The 21,547-nt window shown below is 33.3% G+C and overlaps 1 protein-coding gene across 1 annotated transcript in view; it reads left to right on the plus strand.

The window, feature by feature from the left end:
- Window positions 1-1,224: 1,224 nt before the first annotated feature.
- LOC134701319 (uncharacterized) overlaps window positions 1,225-21,547 on the plus strand; it is a 28,631-nt gene continuing 8,308 nt past the window's right edge. Inside the window, exons 1-5 of the mRNA XM_063562454.1 lie at window positions 1,225-1,285; window positions 12,785-12,852; window positions 13,451-13,771; window positions 16,542-16,657; window positions 18,331-18,508. Of these exons, the coding sequence (XP_063418524.1) occupies window positions 12,807-12,852; window positions 13,451-13,771; window positions 16,542-16,657; window positions 18,331-18,508 (661 nt within the window). The 5' untranslated portion in view covers window positions 1,225-1,285; window positions 12,785-12,806. The remainder of the gene's footprint in view (window positions 1,286-12,784; window positions 12,853-13,450; window positions 13,772-16,541; window positions 16,658-18,330; window positions 18,509-21,547) is intronic.

Here is a 21,547-nt window from a genome sequence, read left to right on the forward strand (position 1 = left end):
CCATGCAGCAGATCACATATGAAACCATTTTTTATAGATATTTTAAGGATTATTTATATACAACATGACACTCTATATACATGGGTTTATTAGACACGCTCAATACCAGAGTTTAAAATGTAAGATTGTAATAATTTACTCATGTTTTAATATTTTTAAATACATGCTACTATAAACTTTGAATCATTATTTATGTTTTAGTTATATGCATACCTTCACTTATTTCAATACTAATTGCGAATACATCTCTATATACATGGGTTTATCAGACACGCTCAATACCAGAGTTTAAAATGTAAGATTGTAATAATTTACTCATGTTTTAATATTTTTAAATACATACTATAAACTTTGAATCATTATTTATGTTTTAGTTATATGCAAACCTTCACTTATTTCAATACTAATTACGAATACATCTTTTTGAAGTGTTTGCATTTGATCAACAATTTTGTTTTTGCATTTAAACTATAAAAATAAATAAAAAACATGAATAAATAGCGATTCAGTTCAACATACTTTAAAGATTTGATAAAGGGCCAGTGTGGACAGCATGACAGTTTATTATTCATACACACACCGTTGAAAACAATACTCTATAATTTTGTAAAACAAAATGCTGCGTATGTTTGTTCATCTTATCTTATTTTGTAAATGTATATATATAGGCGGAATAATAAAAAGTGAACTGTATAGCATCTACAAAATTAGTAACTTCACATTTGAGATCCAATCAAACATATGTAAACACTATTTACAATCGCAAAATAATATTGAATTATATCTGTTTTAATTTACAAAGTGTACACCCTTAAGATCGACAAGTGTTACCTTGTAGGAGGGTAATCTATTTGTGACCCAAAAAAAGGCCTCCTTTTGCCCCACAACTTCTTTTTCATAAATGCTACGTTTCGTTTACTAAACTTGTTTTGAAAATACATAGAATCAATTACGCCAACAATAAAATATACGATTAAAATAAAAATTGTTCAGCCTCTTCTTCTATCAAGGCTTGGGACCGATAGATTACACTGGCGGTATTACAGTCTTTTTAAGTCAGGTTTATTAGAATACTTTAAAAAATAAAAATGTGTACACTCAGACAACAGTTTTTCTATATTCTGCTTCATATGAAAAAACGAAAGTAAAGCAATCCTCTGATCGATATATCGAGGCCTTTAAACGGTGTATGTCATTGATTGATGATCTACATTTATACTTATATATATATATACGTTGTATGTACATATATTTTTTTGTGTAGGAACGATCGATAGAAAAGAAGGTAAGCTTTGTGTAGCTACAATTAATACTCTTAAATATTTTGAATATTATCAAATCCTTAGTACATGTATCTACGTAAATAAATCAATAACAGAATATTAAAATTGAAGATTGAAAACATCGCTTTTTTTTATTTTCAGATAAAACTGAGTGATGATATACAACATTGTTTGAATGTATTATAAATTCCTTGAATAGTTTTGTGAATAAATCAGATACACCATCGAAGCAGCACACGAAACGTTAGAGAACGAACCACACAATCAAATAAGACATTCAAGACAACCTTCATTTCAATTGAAATATTTTCTTTTTTCCATAATTGATTATCTATACCATATGTCAAGATTCAATAAATTCAGAGTCTGGACACCAATGGATGATTACACGGGTTGATTTCAATCCACTCGGGTCCAAAGTACACAAGTTTCACTTTCAGTACGGTTCCTTTGAATATGCTGGTAATCATGAAATAATTCAGCGATTTGACAAATATTCGTAATAGTAAATCCAATCATTTAAATGAAATAACTATATATAAATTTGTATGAAAAATTTGCCACTGGGTGTTAAGCAAGCATATCTTGATCAATGATTGATAGTTGATTTGAGTGCTTAATTTTAATTTCTCAAAGTGATCAGCGCTGCCAAGCTTTGTGATAAATAACACCTGTGTTATGCTTTATACATTTGGTATACATATGGTGTTAGTAAGACACTTGTATGAAAATCAATAAAAATCACGTAATACAAATAAGATTATATATAATGTTGCATATTTTTGTCGACCCCTTCTGTATCCAGATCTGATATAATATTTTACTGTCATGATCTAATGGTTTCTAGTTTTCTATTTATTTTACATATCTTGGTTTCGGTTTAAATGTATATTCAGAGTTAAGTCTCACAACAAAAACCGTTGCATCTTCAGCAAGTAGAACTACATTGTAAGAGCTTGTAATATTCAAGTGTAAAATATGAATAGAAGTTTCAAAAAAATGGTTTCGACGTTTCTGTAAACACATGTGATAGTTAAGTTTGTCCTATTATAGAATATGATTAGGTATACGGGGTGTTAGACATAATCTTGTATAAATTTAATACATAAAAGGGCCTTTCGGGATTTTTTAAAGAAAATATACACCAAATGTTGAAGTAACTGGAAACTGTTACCTATATTTTTTTTGTAAGCAGTTGAAAATATTCGTGTGTGGCGATTTGAAGCAAAAGGTGATAAATGGGCTGACAGTATCTGAGTATGAGCGTTATGCATACGTGTGTTAAGAGCTGGATTTGTTTAGCTGAGGTGTCTAGTAATGAAAACCTTTCCTGAACTGAATTTAAGTCATTCGCTGTGTCCTGAAAATATGGTCACTAACTATATATTGTAGGTTTTTTTCCGACGTAGTCAGTATAGTTTCGGTTTGTGCCCTTTGAACTTAAGACTTACCACGATAATAATTGTTTTTAAGCATGACGTGTATATTTCTAATATATATTTAATGAGTATATATACAAGGTATTGATCAGGACATAAATGCCAATACACATACACATACTAAAATATAGATTGCCTAACAATGTAATGGGAATATATAAAACATTTACAATTTGATGACGTTCAAACGCAATATGTCTATACATATACTATATCTTCCCCAGGTGTTAAAATCCACATAATTTATTCAGTTCATGTGATAAGCAGGGAACTGAGAGGGGTAATCAATTTCTGTTTTACATGTTTACCATGTATATATTATATACTCATATGAGGGGTGGCCAGGGGGTACCTTTAAGTGAGCTTTTCTCATCACTTGGTGTCCGTCGTTGTTAACTTTTACAAAAATCTTCTCCGCTGCAACTACTGGGTCAAATTTAACCAAACTTTGCCACAATCATCATTGGGATATCCAGTTTAATAATTGTGTCCGGTAACCAGTCAGACCAACCAAGATGGCCGCTATGGCCAAAATTAGAACATAGGCGTAAAATGCAGTTTTTGGCTTATAACTCAAAAACCAAAGCATTTAGAGCAAATCTGACATGGGATTAAATTGTTAATCAGGCCAAGATCTATCTGCCCTGAATTTAAAATTAATCGGACAACCCGTTGTTGGATTGCTGCCCCTGAATTTTAAGGAAATTTTACTCTTCTTGGTAATTATCTTGATATTGTTGTAGATAGAGATAAACTGTAAATAGCTTAATGTTCAGCAAAGTAAGATTTACAAATAAGTCAACCTGACTAAAATGGTCAGTTGACCCCTTTAGGAGTTATTGCCCTTTATAGTAATTTTTTAACCATTTTTCGCAAATCTTAGTAATCTTTTACAAAAATCTTCTCCTCTGAAACTATTGGGCCAAATTATTCAAAACTTAGTCAAAATCATCTTTGGGGTATCGTGTTTAAAAATGTGTTCGATAACCCGGCCATCCAACCAATATGGCCAACACGGCTAAAATAGAACATAGGGGTAAAATGCAGTTTTTGGCTTATAACTCTAAAACCAAAGCATTTAAAGCACATTTTCAAGGGTTAACTTGTTAATCTAGTAAATATCTATCTGCCCTGAAATTTTCAGATGAATTGGACAACTGGTTGTTGGGTTGCTGTCCCCCAATTGGTAATTTTCAAAGAAATTTAGCCGGTTTTGGTTATTATCTTGAATACTATTATAGATAGAGATAAACTGTAAGTAGCAATAATGTTCAGCAAATTAAGATATACAAATAAGTTAAACATGAACAAAATGGTCAGTTGACCCGTTAAGGAGTTATTGCCCTTTATAGTCAATTTTTAACAATTTTCATTAATTTGGTAAGTTTTTATAAAATGTTTTCCTCTGTAACTAGAGGGCTAAGTTCATTACAGATTGAGAAAATTGTAAGTAGCAAGAATGATCAGTAAAGTAGGATCTACAAACACATCACCGTCACCAAAACACAATTCTGTCATGAATCCATCTGTTTCCTTTGTTTAATATGCACATACTAGACCAAGGTGAGCGACACAGGCTCTTAAGAGCATCCAGTTCCTTTCTCCAGCCACCTTTAACCTTTCTTTTGTCCCTTTTCTCCTCTCTCTCAACCGTTTTCTCTTGTATCCCGACCTCAATCATGAAAAATTAAGGTATATAGAAAGCTCGTTTTAATAGAAATCAATAAAATGTGTTGCTTTTTTTTGGCTATAGGCCCTATCTTAACTTTTCACAAGATAGTATTGTTTTTTCTGCCTCAAGAACCTTAATTTCACTGACTATTTAGTTGTCTGTTTGCAGGGAATTTGTAACTAAGTCTGATGCACAACGTTTCCCGATGATTTATTTTAAAAGTAGAAATCCTAACGCTACTAACAAAGTAGAAACATTGAAGGTGGTAATTTTGCAGCACAACCTTTCCTTTTTCCAACTTTTAAAAAATATAGGTCTGTACAGAACATTTTGCAGAAGAAATCCGATATGGTTTCGGAAGTATCCCCATGAATGAAATCAAATTGGAACCATTCTATATATTACAAGAGAGGTTACATACAGGCTAGGTCCACCTGATGGAGATAGGCCTAGGTTTTCATGATCATAACCGAGACACATCGTATAGATGTGGAGACACAGACCAGATCTGGATTTCTATTCTGAAAATACACACACACACAATAATTACAATAAAAGCATACAAACGTGAATTTCTTAAAACAAAATATCAAAATGAATTATGAAAAATATATTCCACAACAAGAAATGTGTATGATACCTTGACATACTAGCTCCAAATTGAAATTAATTACAAAGGATCATACTAAGATATACTGGACTGGTCCTGGACATGAATGATTTTAATATAGGTTTATGTTAATTTACGCTTGGGTGTAAGGGGTGATTGTATTTATTGTTTGAGCTGAACATGTTGTACAAGTAGAAATGATAAAAAAAACGACTATTTCATAAAATGGTGGGTCAAAACGACTCATTAATTATTAACAAAGATATCTTTGTGAGGACGGAAACATAGCTGATATGTGCGTCGTACAACATCAGAGGGTATTCGGGATCTTTAAATGAGATTAGTAGCAAGTGCATATGCACGTAATTGTGTGTGTAAAATAAAGTGTCTCCATTTATTGGAGACATGGGAGATTCAATAAAGCATGCATGAAATATTTGACACACGACAGTAGCGGTGGCCTCACCTTTGTCTTGTTTGGTAGGGTTAAATTACAGATTTGGATTTCTATATAGGCGATTGTGCACCCAGTTAGGATAAAGTTTAAGTAGCCGGACAGGGGAAATAACAAACAAAATAACAAACAAAATAACAAACTCTTTTAAGATCCCGTTACATATATGTTCATACCTCTCCGTAAACAAAAAAGTTATTTGGTATGCAGTATAACCTCATCCGGCATTTTCTGTCAAATTATTGATCAGCTTTGCAGCAATTTCTCTAAAACACAGGAATGGAAGCATATTTGTTTCTAATAGTGCATGGTGCACGGATTCAGTATACAATCCTGTAAGATTTGGTCTTTCTCGGTATATTAGATATGGTCTTGATTGAAATAGGCCGTGTTCACACCAAACGCCGTGTAGAGTAAACATGTTTACAATTAGTTTAGTGTAGTGTACACTGGTTTCACATTACATTTGTTCACATCTATACACCTTGTTTAGCTACCTGTACATAAGATTTGTTCCCACTTGTAAACTATATGTCATTTAAATGTTCATTACGTAGTACTGAACTCAAAATTTTTGGACAATTTTTCTAGCGGTAAGGGAACAAACATTTGACTTCAAAAGGGGGGTGGGGGCTGGGAATGGAAATATTCCGATCCCCAATTTGATAAAAAAAAAAAAATGGTCATACAGATGATAAAAAAATATTCTGAATCATGAGTTTCCCCATACATTTTAGTGTTAAATATTGAAAAAAATGTATTTGATCACTAGCATCGAAAAAAAGGAATAAAACCGTACGCGCGAAAAAAAAACTGACTCAGATAAAAAAAAAAATAACCCTCCCCCTTTTTTAATTTAAGTGGTTGCTACTTTATGAAAGCCATTTTTATAATTTGCAGTAGTTTGAATATACTAGAGATGTCTCGATTACGCACTAGAAAACGTTAGCTGCAGCAGCGTGCTTACAGCTGAAAAAAAGGATTGAGATATTAGGGATCACTGCATTTTTATCTTTTCTGTTTGTTTCAAGTGGTATTTCTTCTCCTAGGAGTATTTGGTAAAAGAATAGGGTAACGTTTTTTTTATTGATTTTAAGTGTTATTTAACGGATCTGAGATACTAGACAAACATATCATTTACCCCACACTTTTTTTAGTCATGCATTTATGCGTGAATCGTTGTTTGAGTAAAGACCAGTGGCGAATATTTCTGTGTACGTCAAGTCGATTCGGGAAGACCTTTTCAAATGAATTAGGCAGCAACTATTTTCTTCATTTTTTTAGGAGGGGGGAGAGAAAGGGGGGGGGGGGGGATAGAGGGGCGTGGGCTATTGATTTTTGGTTTGGTGACAAGTCGAAATCAATTTTAGAATTATATAAAGTGGCAGCTGAGGATGAAACAAACATTTTTTTTTTCAGGGCCAAAAACTGAAAACATTTTTTTGTTTCCAAAACAAAATCCATAGCTCACCACCCCACCCCCTTGCCTTTATGTTTTAGACTCAACTATAATAGCCCCCCCCCCCCCCGAAAATCAATTGGTTGCTACCTTAAGGGTTCGGCAATGATTCTGCTTTGAGTCTTCAAGTTGATCAGGGGTTAATAAAGTACGTGATTTTTTTTTAACAAAAATAAATAGTCTGTAAAATTTAGACAACATTTTCTGTAAAGAACTATACTAATAATTATCAAAAATATCAATTTTACTTCAAAATAGTTTCCTCCTTAAATATATACAAGGTTAAACTCATGTCCTAAATGCCTAGTTTTGTGTACACAAGGCCTACATTGACTATCGACTGTGTGTAGATAAAACATGATTTAAACTACATGTAAACATTTATAATTTTCCGCGTTTCGCAGTATAGAGGAAAATTATTGTACTAACGTTCCGTCTGATTAATCATGTGATTATCACATGTTTACATGTACATGTAATAAATGAGCGGGAAATAATCCCGTGGAGTAATCACTCTCTACCCAACACTGATACAGTCAAGATGGACACCGATATGTTGAGCAGCCCTTTAAGAAATGCCATTTCGAGAGAAGTTTCCAATGCCATATCAACATCTCAACAGGATTTATTGAACAGTATAAACGGTATAATGGACAGTAAACTGACAAGTTTGCAGACCACCTTACAAGAAAGTCAACAAGAAATTTCGCAGACTCAAATGGCCAAGATGGAGGAAACTCTGACCGATAACTATAATTTTCAGAGGAAGGGCAACGAAAACCAATTCAAGTATGGTGTGAAGGTTCTAACAAAGCTGAAAGAGGCGAAGTCAAGCTTAGAAGTTCATGATTTGACCAGAGCGACCGTACAGAACGCTAAATCCAGGATTTCAGAAGGTATTGACATTGTGCAAGAGAGACAAAAGTTAATTAAACTTGCAGATTCTTCTCAACTCGGTTGGAAAGTGGTTAATGAGTATGTTGCCAATCCAATAGCAGAAGACTCCGAAGATGAGAGAAAAATGTTAAGAGCTCAGTCTAGAGCAGAGCGCAAGAGTAAAGCAGAGAAAACCAAGAAAAGCATCAAACCCAGACAAGTTCCTTATGCCAGGAATGCAGATAAAGATGATTCTTTCAAGCCTGGAAAGTGTTTCAATTGTGGAAAAAGGGGGCACTGGGCAGATAATTGTCCTGATAGAAAACAAAAGATAAGTAATTCTTTATATTTATCAAACTTAGATAGTTCAAGCTTATTTTGTAGCTCAGATGATAATTTTTATTGCAATAATTCCAAAATTAGAAACGCCAATGAGAAGGTTTCAATAACAATTGATTGTTTACAAAAAGTTGATCTTGTTACTTATGTGGAAAAACCGGTTAGTCCAGTAGGTAGATTGAAAAATGCTATCGATGAATGGAGATTAATCACAGGTAATACACATATAATTGATGTTATACAAAACGGGTATAAGATACCTTTCAAAACAGAACCAGATCATAAAATTATTAGAAATAACAGATCATCTCTTGATAACGCAAGTTTTGTTAAGTCAGAAATTGAAACTTTGCTGTCAAAAGGTTGTATATCAGAAGTGAATGATATACCTTGTGTAGTTAATCCTTTGACCGTTGCTTTTAATAAATCGAGCAAACCCAGGTTGGTATTGGATTGTAGACACATCAATCCTCATTTATTTAAATTTAGATTTAAATATGAAGACACAAAGTTAGCAAGGGAAATTTTTCACCAACATGATTTTCTATATGGCTATGATTTAAAAAGTGCTTATCACCATATTGAGATTGTTGAATTGCACAGAGAATATTTAGGTTTTGCATGGGAGATAAATGGTGCAAACAGATATTTCGTTTTTAATGTCTTGCCATTTGGATTGGCTACTGCTGGTTACATATTTACCAAAGTTCTCAGAGAAGTTGTAAAGTATTTCAGATCTAAAGGCGAACAAATTATTATGTTTTTAGATGATGGTTTGGGAGGTGGTAAAGATTTTGAATCTTGTCAAAAAAGTAGTCAGTTTGTAAAATTTCACCTTCAAAAGCTAGGTTTTCTTATTGCACATGAAAAATGTGTTTGGGATCCATGCCAAAAATTGAAATGGTTAGGTTTCATTTGGAATACTGAAACTGGTAGAATATTCGTCAGTCCTGAGAGAATAGATAAAGCAGAGCAAACTGTAAACTATATACTTTCCGAGATTGGGAGAGGTAAAGTTTTGTTAAAGGCTCGAATTTTAGCGGGCATAGTCGGTCAACTCATATCAATGCAAATAGTATTTGGTGATCTCGTGAGATTGAGAACAAGATTTTTATATGCTTGTGTTAACGGTAGAGCAAGCTGGGAGGCATCTGTAAAAATTACACCAGAAGCTATTGATGAGTTAGAATTTTGGAGAGTTTCTTGCAGAGCAAGGAATAGTAAAGGTGTGAATATAAGCACAGTTAATTTTCACGACAATTTTGATGTCGATTTGTTTTGTGATGCCTCAGATGTAGGCTTTGGTGGTTTTTGTTCCACTTATGATCGTACCGAAGTATTCGGTAACTGGGTAGGTAATGAACCTTTTGAGAGTTCAACTTGGCGTGAACTTGAATGCGTCAAGAGAGTTTTGTATACTCAAGATTCGTTGTTGGAGAACAAATTAGTTCGAGTCAACAGTGACAATCAAAATGTCGCACGTATTTTGACGGTGGGGAGCAGAAATTTGTCACTACAAAAAACTGCGATTAATATTTTAGAATCTTGTGAACAGAAAAACATTAATATTCAGACTCGCTGGGTCCCTCGGGCTCAGAATGTGTATGCAGATCAACTTAGTCGTTATACAGATCACGATGACTGGTCTTTAAACGATGAAACATTCAGTTTCTTAAACTATATTTGGGGTCCGTGTAGCATAGACCGATTTGCCACTCATTACAATACACATTGTTCGCGTTTCAATTCAGTTATATGGTGCCCAGGAACTGAAGCAGTTGACAGTTTTAGTCAATATTGGGGAAATGACAACAATTGGTTGGTACCCCCACCTTCTTTGATTGCAAAAACAGTAAACAAAATGTGCAATGAGCGTGCTAATGGTATTTTGGTTATACCAGAATGGAAATCGGCGGCATTTTGGCCTTTACTTTGTGCACAAGAAAGTTTTAAGAGTTTTGTTTCAGACGCTATTTATCTTACAAATGACAAAGTTATAGTGAAGGGTGCCGGTAAAAACGGCATTTTCGGGAAATGGCCACTTAAATTTAGGTTGATAGCTTTAAATATTATGTTCTAATGATCCATATTTGCGATTTTCAGGCTTAGGACTGAGGCAACATGTTGTGGAGATTGTAGAGAAGAGTACTGTAGGATGTTCGGTTGAACTTGGAAAATTAGCAGAAAAGATGTCGGTTTATCTTATCCAGTCTAAAAGTGACAATACTACAAAAAAGTACTTTGCTAGTTATAATCGTTGGAGATCTTTTGCTCAAGGATATGGTTTTAAAGAATTACCAGCAGATCCGATTCATGTTTCATTGTTTTTAACTTTATTGATTGACAAGAAGTCATCACCTTGTACTTTAGATTCGATAATTTATGCTTTAAAGTGGGTACATGAGCTTTATGGTTACGTTGATCCTACAAATAACGCTTACATTCATTCGTTAGCTCAATCATGTAAAAGATTAAATGGAAAACCAGTCGTAAAGAAGGACCCTGTTACCTCGGATATAATACTTGAACTCTGTAAAATTAATGAATTTGAAAATGACTTGCTTATTGTTAGAGATTTGACTATGATTTTGATAGGCTATGCTGGATTTTTGCGCTTTGACGAATTAAGTTCTATTACATGTAGGGATGTTAAGATTTTTGATGATCATATTTCTATTTTTCTGCCCCGGTCCAAGACCGATCAATACAGACAAGGTAACGAGATACTTATTTCTAGGGGTAACACTTTGGCATGTCCAGTTGTTATGTATAAGCGATACATTTCACTTGCTAGTTTGGATGTTAATTCGGATTATTTTATATTTCGACCGATTTTTAGGTCTAAGGGGTTAGCTAAGTTGATATATAAGAATAAGAAGTTAAGCTATACAGCCACAAAAGAGAATATTGTACGTAGATTAAAGACTGTAGCTCCTGACTTGAACCTAGGTTTGCATTCTTTACGTTCTGGTGGTGCTTCTGCAGCAGCCAGGTCAGAAGTAAATGAGAGATGTATTAAACGTCATGGAAGGTGGAAATCAGATATAAGCAAAGATGGTTACATTGCTGATTCCTTAGATATGAGATTATCAGTATCTAGAAAACTTGGTTTATAATTTGGGCTCTTTTCATCCCTTTCTTTGTGATCTCTAGATTACGTTGGGCAGTCGGCAAATATATATTTGGTTATTGTATTAATATTATGTATTATAGTGAGATTTATGGTATAAATTGCAATGAGATTACATCAGTAAAGTGTGTACTGAGTTTTATCGATGGGAACGCAATTGTGTTTAGATTACGTGTGAGTTACACTAACACAACACCGAATTTAGGTCAATGTGAACACGGCCGAAGTGACGACTCTTGCAGTATTTATAATGTCGTTTACAATATTTGTACTTTGACATTTGGTAGCACTGTTCTAATTGCTCACCTGGTAAAGTTGAAGATGAGCTTCATTTTTTATTAGTATGGCTGCTCTCTATGATATTCAAAGGAACGATTTTTTTCAAGACATTTCTAACAATTGTTATAATTTTATGAATTTAAATAAATCTTCTAAATTTTTATGGCTCAGGAAAATGTTACTCTTATGGAAAAACTGGGCTGTTATATTTGTTACTGTTTTAAATTAAGCAGATCAGGCATGAACCCTGACAGTAAGTCAAGTAAATAATTTGGAAATAAATACATATACATGTATAATGTAATTTTATTATTCTTTTATTTACATAATATATATGTGGTTGTTAGCTTGATTCTGACCAATGCTTATATTCCAAATATATATGTATATGCCTCTATTATTGTTGTTGTTACCAATTATGTAAATCAATTGTATCTGCTTTTATGCCCTTTATATGCCCGGCTGCAATTTTGGAAATACAAGTATTCTATTCTATTATATTCTTCAAGCTTTTTTTTTAATCTAATTTAATGAAAATTAATTATCATATTCCGGCTCACTTTTATTATTTTTTATAAACGTTTCGTCCTTTTACTCTTTTTTCCTATCCCTGTACTAATTTCTGTCGTTCCCTCTCTCCTTTTCTCCGTCTCCAATTACCCTATCCGCCCACTGGCTTATGATAAAGGTAATGCTTGTATTGTCCGGAAACTCATATGATCCGGAACATTCGTACATGTATACTTCTACGTATGTGAAAACTCTACGACTGACTTTCTCTATCAATAACCATGTAATTACGGGTTATACAGGTCTTACAAATTACATGTTTAGCAGTGGCGGATTCAGGGGTTTGGAATCCCATTTTTCAGTGGAGGTCCAATAGTTTTAGAACCCCCTTTTTGACGAGCAATGCATTTGAAGAAGGACATACAGTTAAAACCCCCTGATTCATCCTGGGTTGGTAACCCTTCTTTTCAAAATGGCTGGATCCGCTCCTATTAAAACGAAAAATATAAGATCTGCATTTTTTTTTCATGCTACAGTTGTATCCGTTGTTCTCTTTCATTGTTTAAACTTTTTAGTTTTGTACAATGTACATGTTACATATTTGTATATACAATGTATATATTTATGATATTTAGTAAATATCCTATTGTTTGTATTGTATAATAAATGGTAATACCTGATCTCTCTTATCTTTATTGTACATGTCTACAGGTATAATTATTTCTTTTCTCAGCGTATCCAAATAGTGAACATGAATGAAGGTCAACCTTTTAATATTAATTTTTCTAAAGATATCTGCAGGTAAGACTACTGTTTTCACATATTATATAAAAAAAAAAGTATGTTGCAAACCGATTCGCTAGTGGAAAAAAATATCAAGTATGGGGAAATAATGTGTACTCTTATCAAACTATCTTGAGCTCTTTATCTTCTTATTCTAATTCTTTGTATTCTAAATTCTTCGTACTCGAGGACTGGAACTTAGTAATCATCCAATACCGATTTCTATGTATTTTCAAAATACATGCAAATATAGGGAGTTATAATTACTCGTAATACTAGGTCGAATTTAGTAAATCGTAGTTGATTCAATTTTATTTCAATATTGTTTGTCGTTTTTTCTTTCTTGCTTCTAACTTCTACCATTTTCAGAATAGAATTTTGTTATGCCTTTTTTAATCTAAAACTGTTCATTCTTACATAATCAATGGAATTGTTTTGTTGATGCTTTGACCATGATTGAACTTTTATTCTGTACCCAATTTAGGTGGGTTTTTTTTTTTATTTTCAAAAGCTAAATGTTATTTAACGTTAAATTGTAATCATTGAAATGCAGTTTTCTAATGGTTCATGTGAAATACTAAACGTTAACAAATATTGTCTGTTTGGTTTCTTTCAGGTAATATATCATGGACTCAATTAACTAAGCCAGCAATATTTGGGAACGATGTTAGTCTTAGGTGTCATCTCACGTCAGAGTATTCATGCTGTGACAGTTTTGCACGCAAATGGTCTGCTGGAAAAACTTTTGATTTAATCATGATGAACGGTGTTTCATCAAATGCTACGAAATACACAGAAACAGTAGACAATAGATTCAATACTACTACTTTGACCATCATAAACTTCAACGAAAATGACGTTAATATACCATACGAGTGTACATATGGATTTGACACATTCAGCAAATCCTTGGAATTGACTCAAGCAAATTTCGAATGTAAGTTAGATATTTTTTTTAATCTAGTGCTTATTTTTGTACTGCAAACCTTAAAAAATTATATCTGCTGCACCCCGGGGCTGTACAATGATATCGGTGGTCTTTCTTTTAGACCTTATCAATAACGTCACATGTAACTTATGTGTAGAAATATCAGTGACGTGACATGCAATGTATCAGTAGACGTTATCAACAACGTTACAGCATGCAATTTATGACATTATACATTAGACATTTTTTTATTATACCAATCATGGGCCCTTGTCTGGCAAGATTAAAAAACAACATCACAATACAATGATTATATCAACATTAGTGAAATGCACAATAAGTAATAATAATAAATTGATAATATGAGCAATGTAGGATATAGTTATGGTAAGAGGCATTGAGTGTAATAAGGCCGATTTAATATTAAAAGAATATGATATAAAGTTTATTAATACGGAAACAAAAAAAAGTAAAGATAGAACCGGGAATATACTATCTCATTCTGCAGTAGTTCTCCTCATGACCAGTGCACAGCAGTGCGGGACTTTTACATCACAACAATGCAAAGGTCATCAAGGGGAGATCCTTCAGAACTAGCTACAGATACATGAGATTACTCCAATAGTGATTCTCCTCATGACTAATGCACAGCAGCAAGGGTTGACATTGCTACTGGGCAATATTCATCAAGGGACGGTGCTCTAGAACTCACTATAGAGAAAATATAAAGTTCAAATTACAAGTAGTAGAGGGAGATAAATCCCATTAAAACTTTTCATATTTCTTTATGAACATGCATAATTTTGATAATAATTTCTCATCTTCATTATTCATTAACCATATCAGTTTTTGGTTAGCGTCAAGATTTTTAAAATTCTTGCAGCAATTATTTATCATTGTTATCATGTCTTTCCTTTGGTCCGATAAACTATCACAGTTTGAAAAGAAAATGTGTTTCATCTTCGACCTCATTACTACAACATCTCTTACAAATTCTATTGTGTCGGGGAGTATTACTATATCTACCTCTCTCTATAAGTAAATGGTGAGCAGATATGCGAAATCTTGTTAGACTCCGTCTATCTTCAATTTTTTTAACAATATTAAGATATTTTTCACAACCAAAATTTGATTTAAAAGTAACATATGCGCATAGTTTTCCTTCTGAGTGAGTTTTGAGATTTTTTTCCCAATCTTTCAACATGGCATTTCTTAGTTTTCTTTTGTCAATTGGTTTAGCCGTGTCTGAGGATATTTGATAATTATTAATCAGTAAAAGAAGTTTTTCAGATGACATATACCACGATGGTTTCTTTGACTCGTACAATTTCTTTGATTCCATAAATGCATTATATAACAATGGAAAGTTAGTGTCTGACTTTTCTAGTCTGTAATAGTATTTAGTCATTGCTTTAATCATGTTAAAATATATTGGTAGTCTTCCCAACTCAGTTAATACTGCAAAATTGGTGCTTTTTTTTTGGAGCTCCAAAAATAAATTTACAGAATTTAGTATGAAGTTTTTCAGCAGGTAATCTAGAGTAAATATGGTCAAATGAAAAAAATCCATTTCTATATTTAGACGACTGAGATAGGATTAAAGGCACCCCATATCTCACAGCTGTATAATAGAATGGGTTTGATGGTATGATCAAAAACATGCATGCTTGTTTTGAGTAGAAGTTAACAGTGACCACACATGCAATGTATGTGCAGAAGTAATCAGCGACGTCACATGCAATGTTTGAGTTAAAATGTTCGTCGATGTCACATTTAATGTATCATAATAATGAGTAAAAGTTATCGGCGACGTCACATGCAATGTATTATTAGAATTGTTCATCAAAGTTACATGAAAATGAATGAGTAGACGTAATCAGCGATGTCACATTCATTCCAGTAATACCTTCATAAGGGGTGTAAAATTTATACATCTTAGGGGTGAAATTTTGGCTTTTTTCATCTGACACGAACACTTATATGCATAAAACTTCTGAGGGTCTTGCAGCAGTAAATAATTTAAAATAATTACATCTTAGGGGTTACAAAAATGCCTATGTCAGATCTTAATGGTGCTACGGAATGTAAACAGTTTTGTATCATGCATTATCTGTATTGTATTTAAAATTCTGATGGGTACAATCCTTGCAGTAAAAAATTCTGATAGGTATTTTTTTCCCCATGAAAGCCCATCCACTCAATATGAACAGAAACTCTACATCTGATAGGTCTTAATTTTTAAATCTGATAGGTAGTTTTTCATGATGTTTTTTTCTGATACGTATAAAAAAAAATATCTCCCCATCCATCCCCACATATCAGAAATTAACTGGAATGGCTCAATGTCTGAGCAGATGTGATAAACGACGACACAAGAAATGTCGGAGTTGTCAGCGACGACAAATGCAATGCTCGAGAAGAAGTTATTAGCGACGACACATGCAGTATCTGAGTAGTAATTATCAGCGACGACACATGTCATGTCAGAATGTCTGTGTACAAGTGATCAACAATGATACATGTAATATCTGAGTGAAGTTATCAGTGACGTCGCATATGTGAGAAGTCGTTAATATGCTTACGTTCGTTAGGCGAAAAAGTCATATTTTTATTGAGTTCGAATGTATTTCTTTTCCTTTGAAATGTACACGAGTATTTAAAAAAAATGTTAAAAGATATAACTATGGTGTCATCTTCTTTCCTAAGGCTTACATTAGCGAGTACAACATCCATTAACTAATTTTGATATACATTTTCAATGGGTTTCGTTTTTTTAAAGTTTATCCGGCTGAACAAATTCCAGTTGACCTAGCTATTGATGAAAACCGTATTGCTGCTTTAAACGTCACATTCAAAACTATATTTCCTGCTCCAGTTTGTTCAGCATCAGATGGTGTAAGTAAAAGAATAAATACAAAATTACTAAAATAACTATTGTAGAGATTTGTTTTCTAAATGAATAGGCTGATTAAATGCTTGTGAACTTTACGGTTAGTGGACGAGCATGTGATATGGGGACTTCGAAAACGAATATTTTGACCTTGTAAAAAACTGTACACAAACACGGCCTTTTACGGGATTAATATAAATAGTAGACCCTATAGCATGTAGGAAAAGAATGAGGACACAAGTTCAAAAATAAAAAAAGCTAGCATCAGGTTTAGATTATTGTCCCTTGATATTGTCATACGACCTGATATGAATAATATTGAAGACTTGTACCATTAGTTACATAGTGTGCTAGTGACCTAATATGATATACACAGGGTCAGTAAATTCCATATGGGGCGAGAGCGAACCCTGTATATACCATATTAGGTCACTATCACACTATGAAACGAATTTATCTTACCCACTATCTTTATTTGTTGAATTTAGACTAAAGTTGTCTGTTGTTTTTTTATTTGATCGGGTTGTTGTCTCTTTGACACATTCCCCATTTCCATTCTCAATTTTATTATTTCCTATCATAATACATCTTCTTAGTTCTGTATTAAAGTGTTCAAGTGTTCAATTTTAAGAACCTTCTTCAATTGGTCTGCACTAAACAACTTATGTAAACGATAAATATTCATTTTCAACAACCTTGATATCAACAATATTAAACAGAGCTTTCTTAGTTTTAAACAATCAAACAGTTCCGTAGTCGTTAATCCAGTATTGAAATAAGCCCCGCCTCCCTGCTAACCTAATATTGAATATACACAGTCTCCACGAGGTCGCTTTTAACCAATCAAATTCCTAGAAATGTATAGGAGGTAAGATAATACATGTTGCAATTCAATCATGAAAATCAAATACCGTTTTATGTTGTATATGAATAATTTGGTATTTTGTTTTGGTTTGTTATACGCCTGTTTACGGGACTTGTTATAGTATACCGTTGTCCGTCTGTCTGTGTGCGTCGTTAACAGGTCAGACAATAATTCAAACAAGCATTTTAATTAACCCATTTGAATGAAACGTCCATAAATTGTGTATGTCTATTGACGTACATGTACTTATCCCTATTTCGATTTTTATAAAGTTTAGATTTTACGTTTCAAATTCATAAACAAGGAGTGATTTTTCAGTTTGTGAATAATAACTCAAAAGTGCTTTGAGTTGTTTTCATGAACCTTTGCTGGGTGCTTCATATATTTTGAAATAACTTCCTATTATTTTTTTCTATTATAAATGTCTGATATGACATTGAGGAGTTTTTGAACTTTATTCGTTGAAAAAGTGACGGGCGTATCATTTAAAAACATTTTCGTCATTTTGGTCCCAACAACTAGCTGGTGAAAGTTGTCTCATTGGCTATCCTACCACATTTTCTTATTCTATTGTTACTCATATACCAGGCTTATTTTATAGGCTTGAGATTGCACAAATGAAGTTAAAGGCAGAAGGTTTTTATAGAAGTTTGCAGAAAACATTATGCTTGTCCAACGTGCCTGATATATGATATGAAAATAATTAGATGTGCTATTTTGCCAATGTGAATTTTACACGAGAAACATAAGAGGTATAATTGTTTGTTGAAAATCATGTTTGAACTTGAATTAGTTTTATTTTCTATCGAACAGGTTCATAACATATCCAGCAAACTACATGTTAAAACAGATAAAAATGGAATATTCTTCACATCAAACATCAATCTATTATATGACGTAAGAAACAGCTGTAATAGAATAGTCGTAGTACAATGTACAATAGGAAGAACACATTTGACAATTGTAAATACTACCATATCTTGTCAAGAAGGTAATTAGCCGTAAAAATATTTAATATATCTATAAAAATAAATTAAATACATGTTTTGTACTGCATATAATTATGATCACTAGAACACACCCGCGAAATCGCGGGTATTCAGAGCGTAGTTTAAAGTATGTAAAGTGTTGTTGGAAGAATTTTGTAAAATATTGAATGACTGGAGAATTTCAGCAAAAGTATCATTATTGGGGAGAGGAAAATGCCTTTTTTTTTTATACCTCCTCCTTTATTTCCAATATTCCCATTTTTTGGTTTTCCATCAATTTCAATATGAACATACATTTAGTATGTTATGAATATTCAAGTAAGGAGCCTGTAATTCAGTGGTTTTTGTTTGTTTATGTGTTACATATTTGTTTTTCGTTCATTTTTGGTATATAAATAAGGCTGCTAGTTTTCTGGTTTGAATTGTTTTACATTGTCAGTTCGGGGCCATTTAAAGCTGAGTATGCTATATGGGCTTTGCTCGTTGTTGAAGGTCGTACGATAACCTATAATTGTTAATATCTGTGTCATATTGGTCTCTTATGGAGAGTTGTCTCAACATGGCAATCATACCACATCTTTTTAGCGCTTATCTGTATATTATGAACATTCATTACTATATAAATATCGGCATTTTGCATTTGCGCCGATTTTCATTTACGCCGATTTTTTTACAGGTAAATTACAGGTGAAATGATATAAGAAGATGTGGTATGAGTGCCAATGAGACAACTCACCATCCCAGTAAAGTTATTTTCGTTTATTATTAAAGACCTCTTCCGTTAGCCAGTTGTACATATGTTATGAATTGTCAATCATAACATGCATAAAAATTATAACTGTTGTCTCCTGTTTTAAATCAAGAAGTAAAAACCTAAGATAAAAGCACTTTGTTTATACTAAAATGACGAATTATTTTTGGCGTAATTGTTGATACAGAAGGCCATCTTTTCTTTGTCTGGCATACGTACTGGTGGGGGCATTTCTAGAGTTCGCATTTTCTCACAAGGGAGCTATTAAACCAAGAGTTCCACATGGTGAAGTTGAAATCATCCCTTCGTTAATTTTATGGACGCCATCATGAATTGGTTGACTGTTATGGAATGTGTACTTGTACGTTGTCTACGAATGTATGAAATTTGTCATCAGAAGGAGCGGAGCGTCAGACAATGTGAAACGTGAAGCAGTCATCGATTTCATTTAGGGTAACCCCAAACATTGGGATAGCCATTTACCAATTGCAATGTCACTGGATTTGTCTTTATACTCTGTGCTCGGCCAATGTAAAAGTATGAAATTACCTGTAACTTACCTGTAAATCCAATTAGGAAAAAATATAAAATCGGCGCAAATGAAAGAATGAAAATTTTCAAAATCGTCGCAAATGTCATACGCCCATAAAATAAATATAGTGTATTTACTTTAAATTCTAAGTTTACTAATCGATCCATAGTGGTCATTGATATAGTGTTATTAACTGGCTGTTTCTGTATTGGCACTGGTATAGATTCAAGGTTTGCTGTATTGGCCTCGAGACCCGTAGGGTCGAGGGCCAATACAGCTGACCGAGAATCTATACCAGTGCCAATACAGAAACAGCCAGTTCATAACACTTTTATTAAATAATCCAACGTTTTCAATACAGACTTGTTCTGAATGCTGTATTACATACATCAAATGTGAATATAGGGCCAATATTTCCAATACGGACTGGCAATGATGTGAATATACATGTATATATAGGGCCAATATTTCCAATACGGACTGGCAATGAATCCTGAATTGCATGCATAATTACACCTAATATAAGATTGCCAGAATTTTATTGGTTCAACCGTTGGTAGCCAGTGTATTTTTCGCATATTCTAACATTTTTTTTTTGGGACAAGAATTTGTCCAAAGTACACGGATGCCCCACTCGCACTAACTTTTTCCATTGGGACCGATTTCCATCGCCTTGTTGGCTTGGGAAATTTCACAGCCCCTTGACTGGTATTTTTCGCAAATACCACTCCATAACATGATTTATGATCTGTTCACAATGTATGTTTACAGGGCCAATATTTTTTTAAATACTGACTTGCTTTGAATCCAGCTTACAGAGTTACATGTATGTCATTGATATGTGTCATAATGTGATCAGCGGTCAATATTTCAAAAGACAAATTTGTATGAACTGTCATATTTGTAAGATTCATATTTTTTCAATAAGAATAAATATAGGACCTACCGAAAAGAGGATACAGAAATCATTTCATATCTGAACTCGTCACTGCTTTTCGCTTTTACGTCCATCAATGCATCATGCATGGATTTCTTGTCACCATTGTCAGATGAAATTTCTGATTCCTTGTCCAAGTACTTAATAAAATGCTATAACAATTCATTTTATGTAGCAAATATAAAGTAACTGGGAAGAATAAATCAGACAGTTTAACTATTCTTACTCTGTCTTGGATCGTCTGCGTTTTGAATGTGATGATTGTTTACCTAACGGAAATGCAACAGTGTCAATAATAGAAAGTCGTACTCGAAAAGGCTGTGAATTATTTCCGTTTCAAGACTGCAAGACGTTAAAAAAGTTAACATTGCACATCATTTAATTAACCTTTTTATTTTATGATTACACAAATGTACCCCAAAAGTTAAGTAATGGCGTTGGAAAATTGAAACCGGAAGTAAACGTCCTGTATTAGCCCATGGGCCAATACAGCTTTTATCTGTATTGGCCCTGTTCGAAAAGCAATATGAGCTCTTGATTTATATCGACAGTGGAACGTAATCAGTATTGCACATGCCGATTTATCCGTATTAGGGCTGTTTTAATCGTATTATTTAATAATATAGTATACAGACCCTCTCTATTTGATAAACTCTGTGACTGCCGTGGATAGTTAACTTGAAAATGATAGCAGATAGAATTCTAAAAATACACTTTAATATTCTTTGTATATGTATGTTCAAAAAGGGGGGGTTGGAGGGGTCCTGATCCCGAAATCCCGAAATCCCGAGGTTCCGAAATTCCAAAAAGGAATTATCGGA

The sequence above is a fragment of the Mytilus trossulus genome, unplaced genomic scaffold (assembly GCF_036588685.1).
Source record: "Mytilus trossulus isolate FHL-02 unplaced genomic scaffold, PNRI_Mtr1.1.1.hap1 h1tg000234l__unscaffolded, whole genome shotgun sequence".
In the NCBI taxonomy this organism is placed as follows: domain Eukaryota; kingdom Metazoa; phylum Mollusca; class Bivalvia; order Mytilida; family Mytilidae; genus Mytilus; species Mytilus trossulus.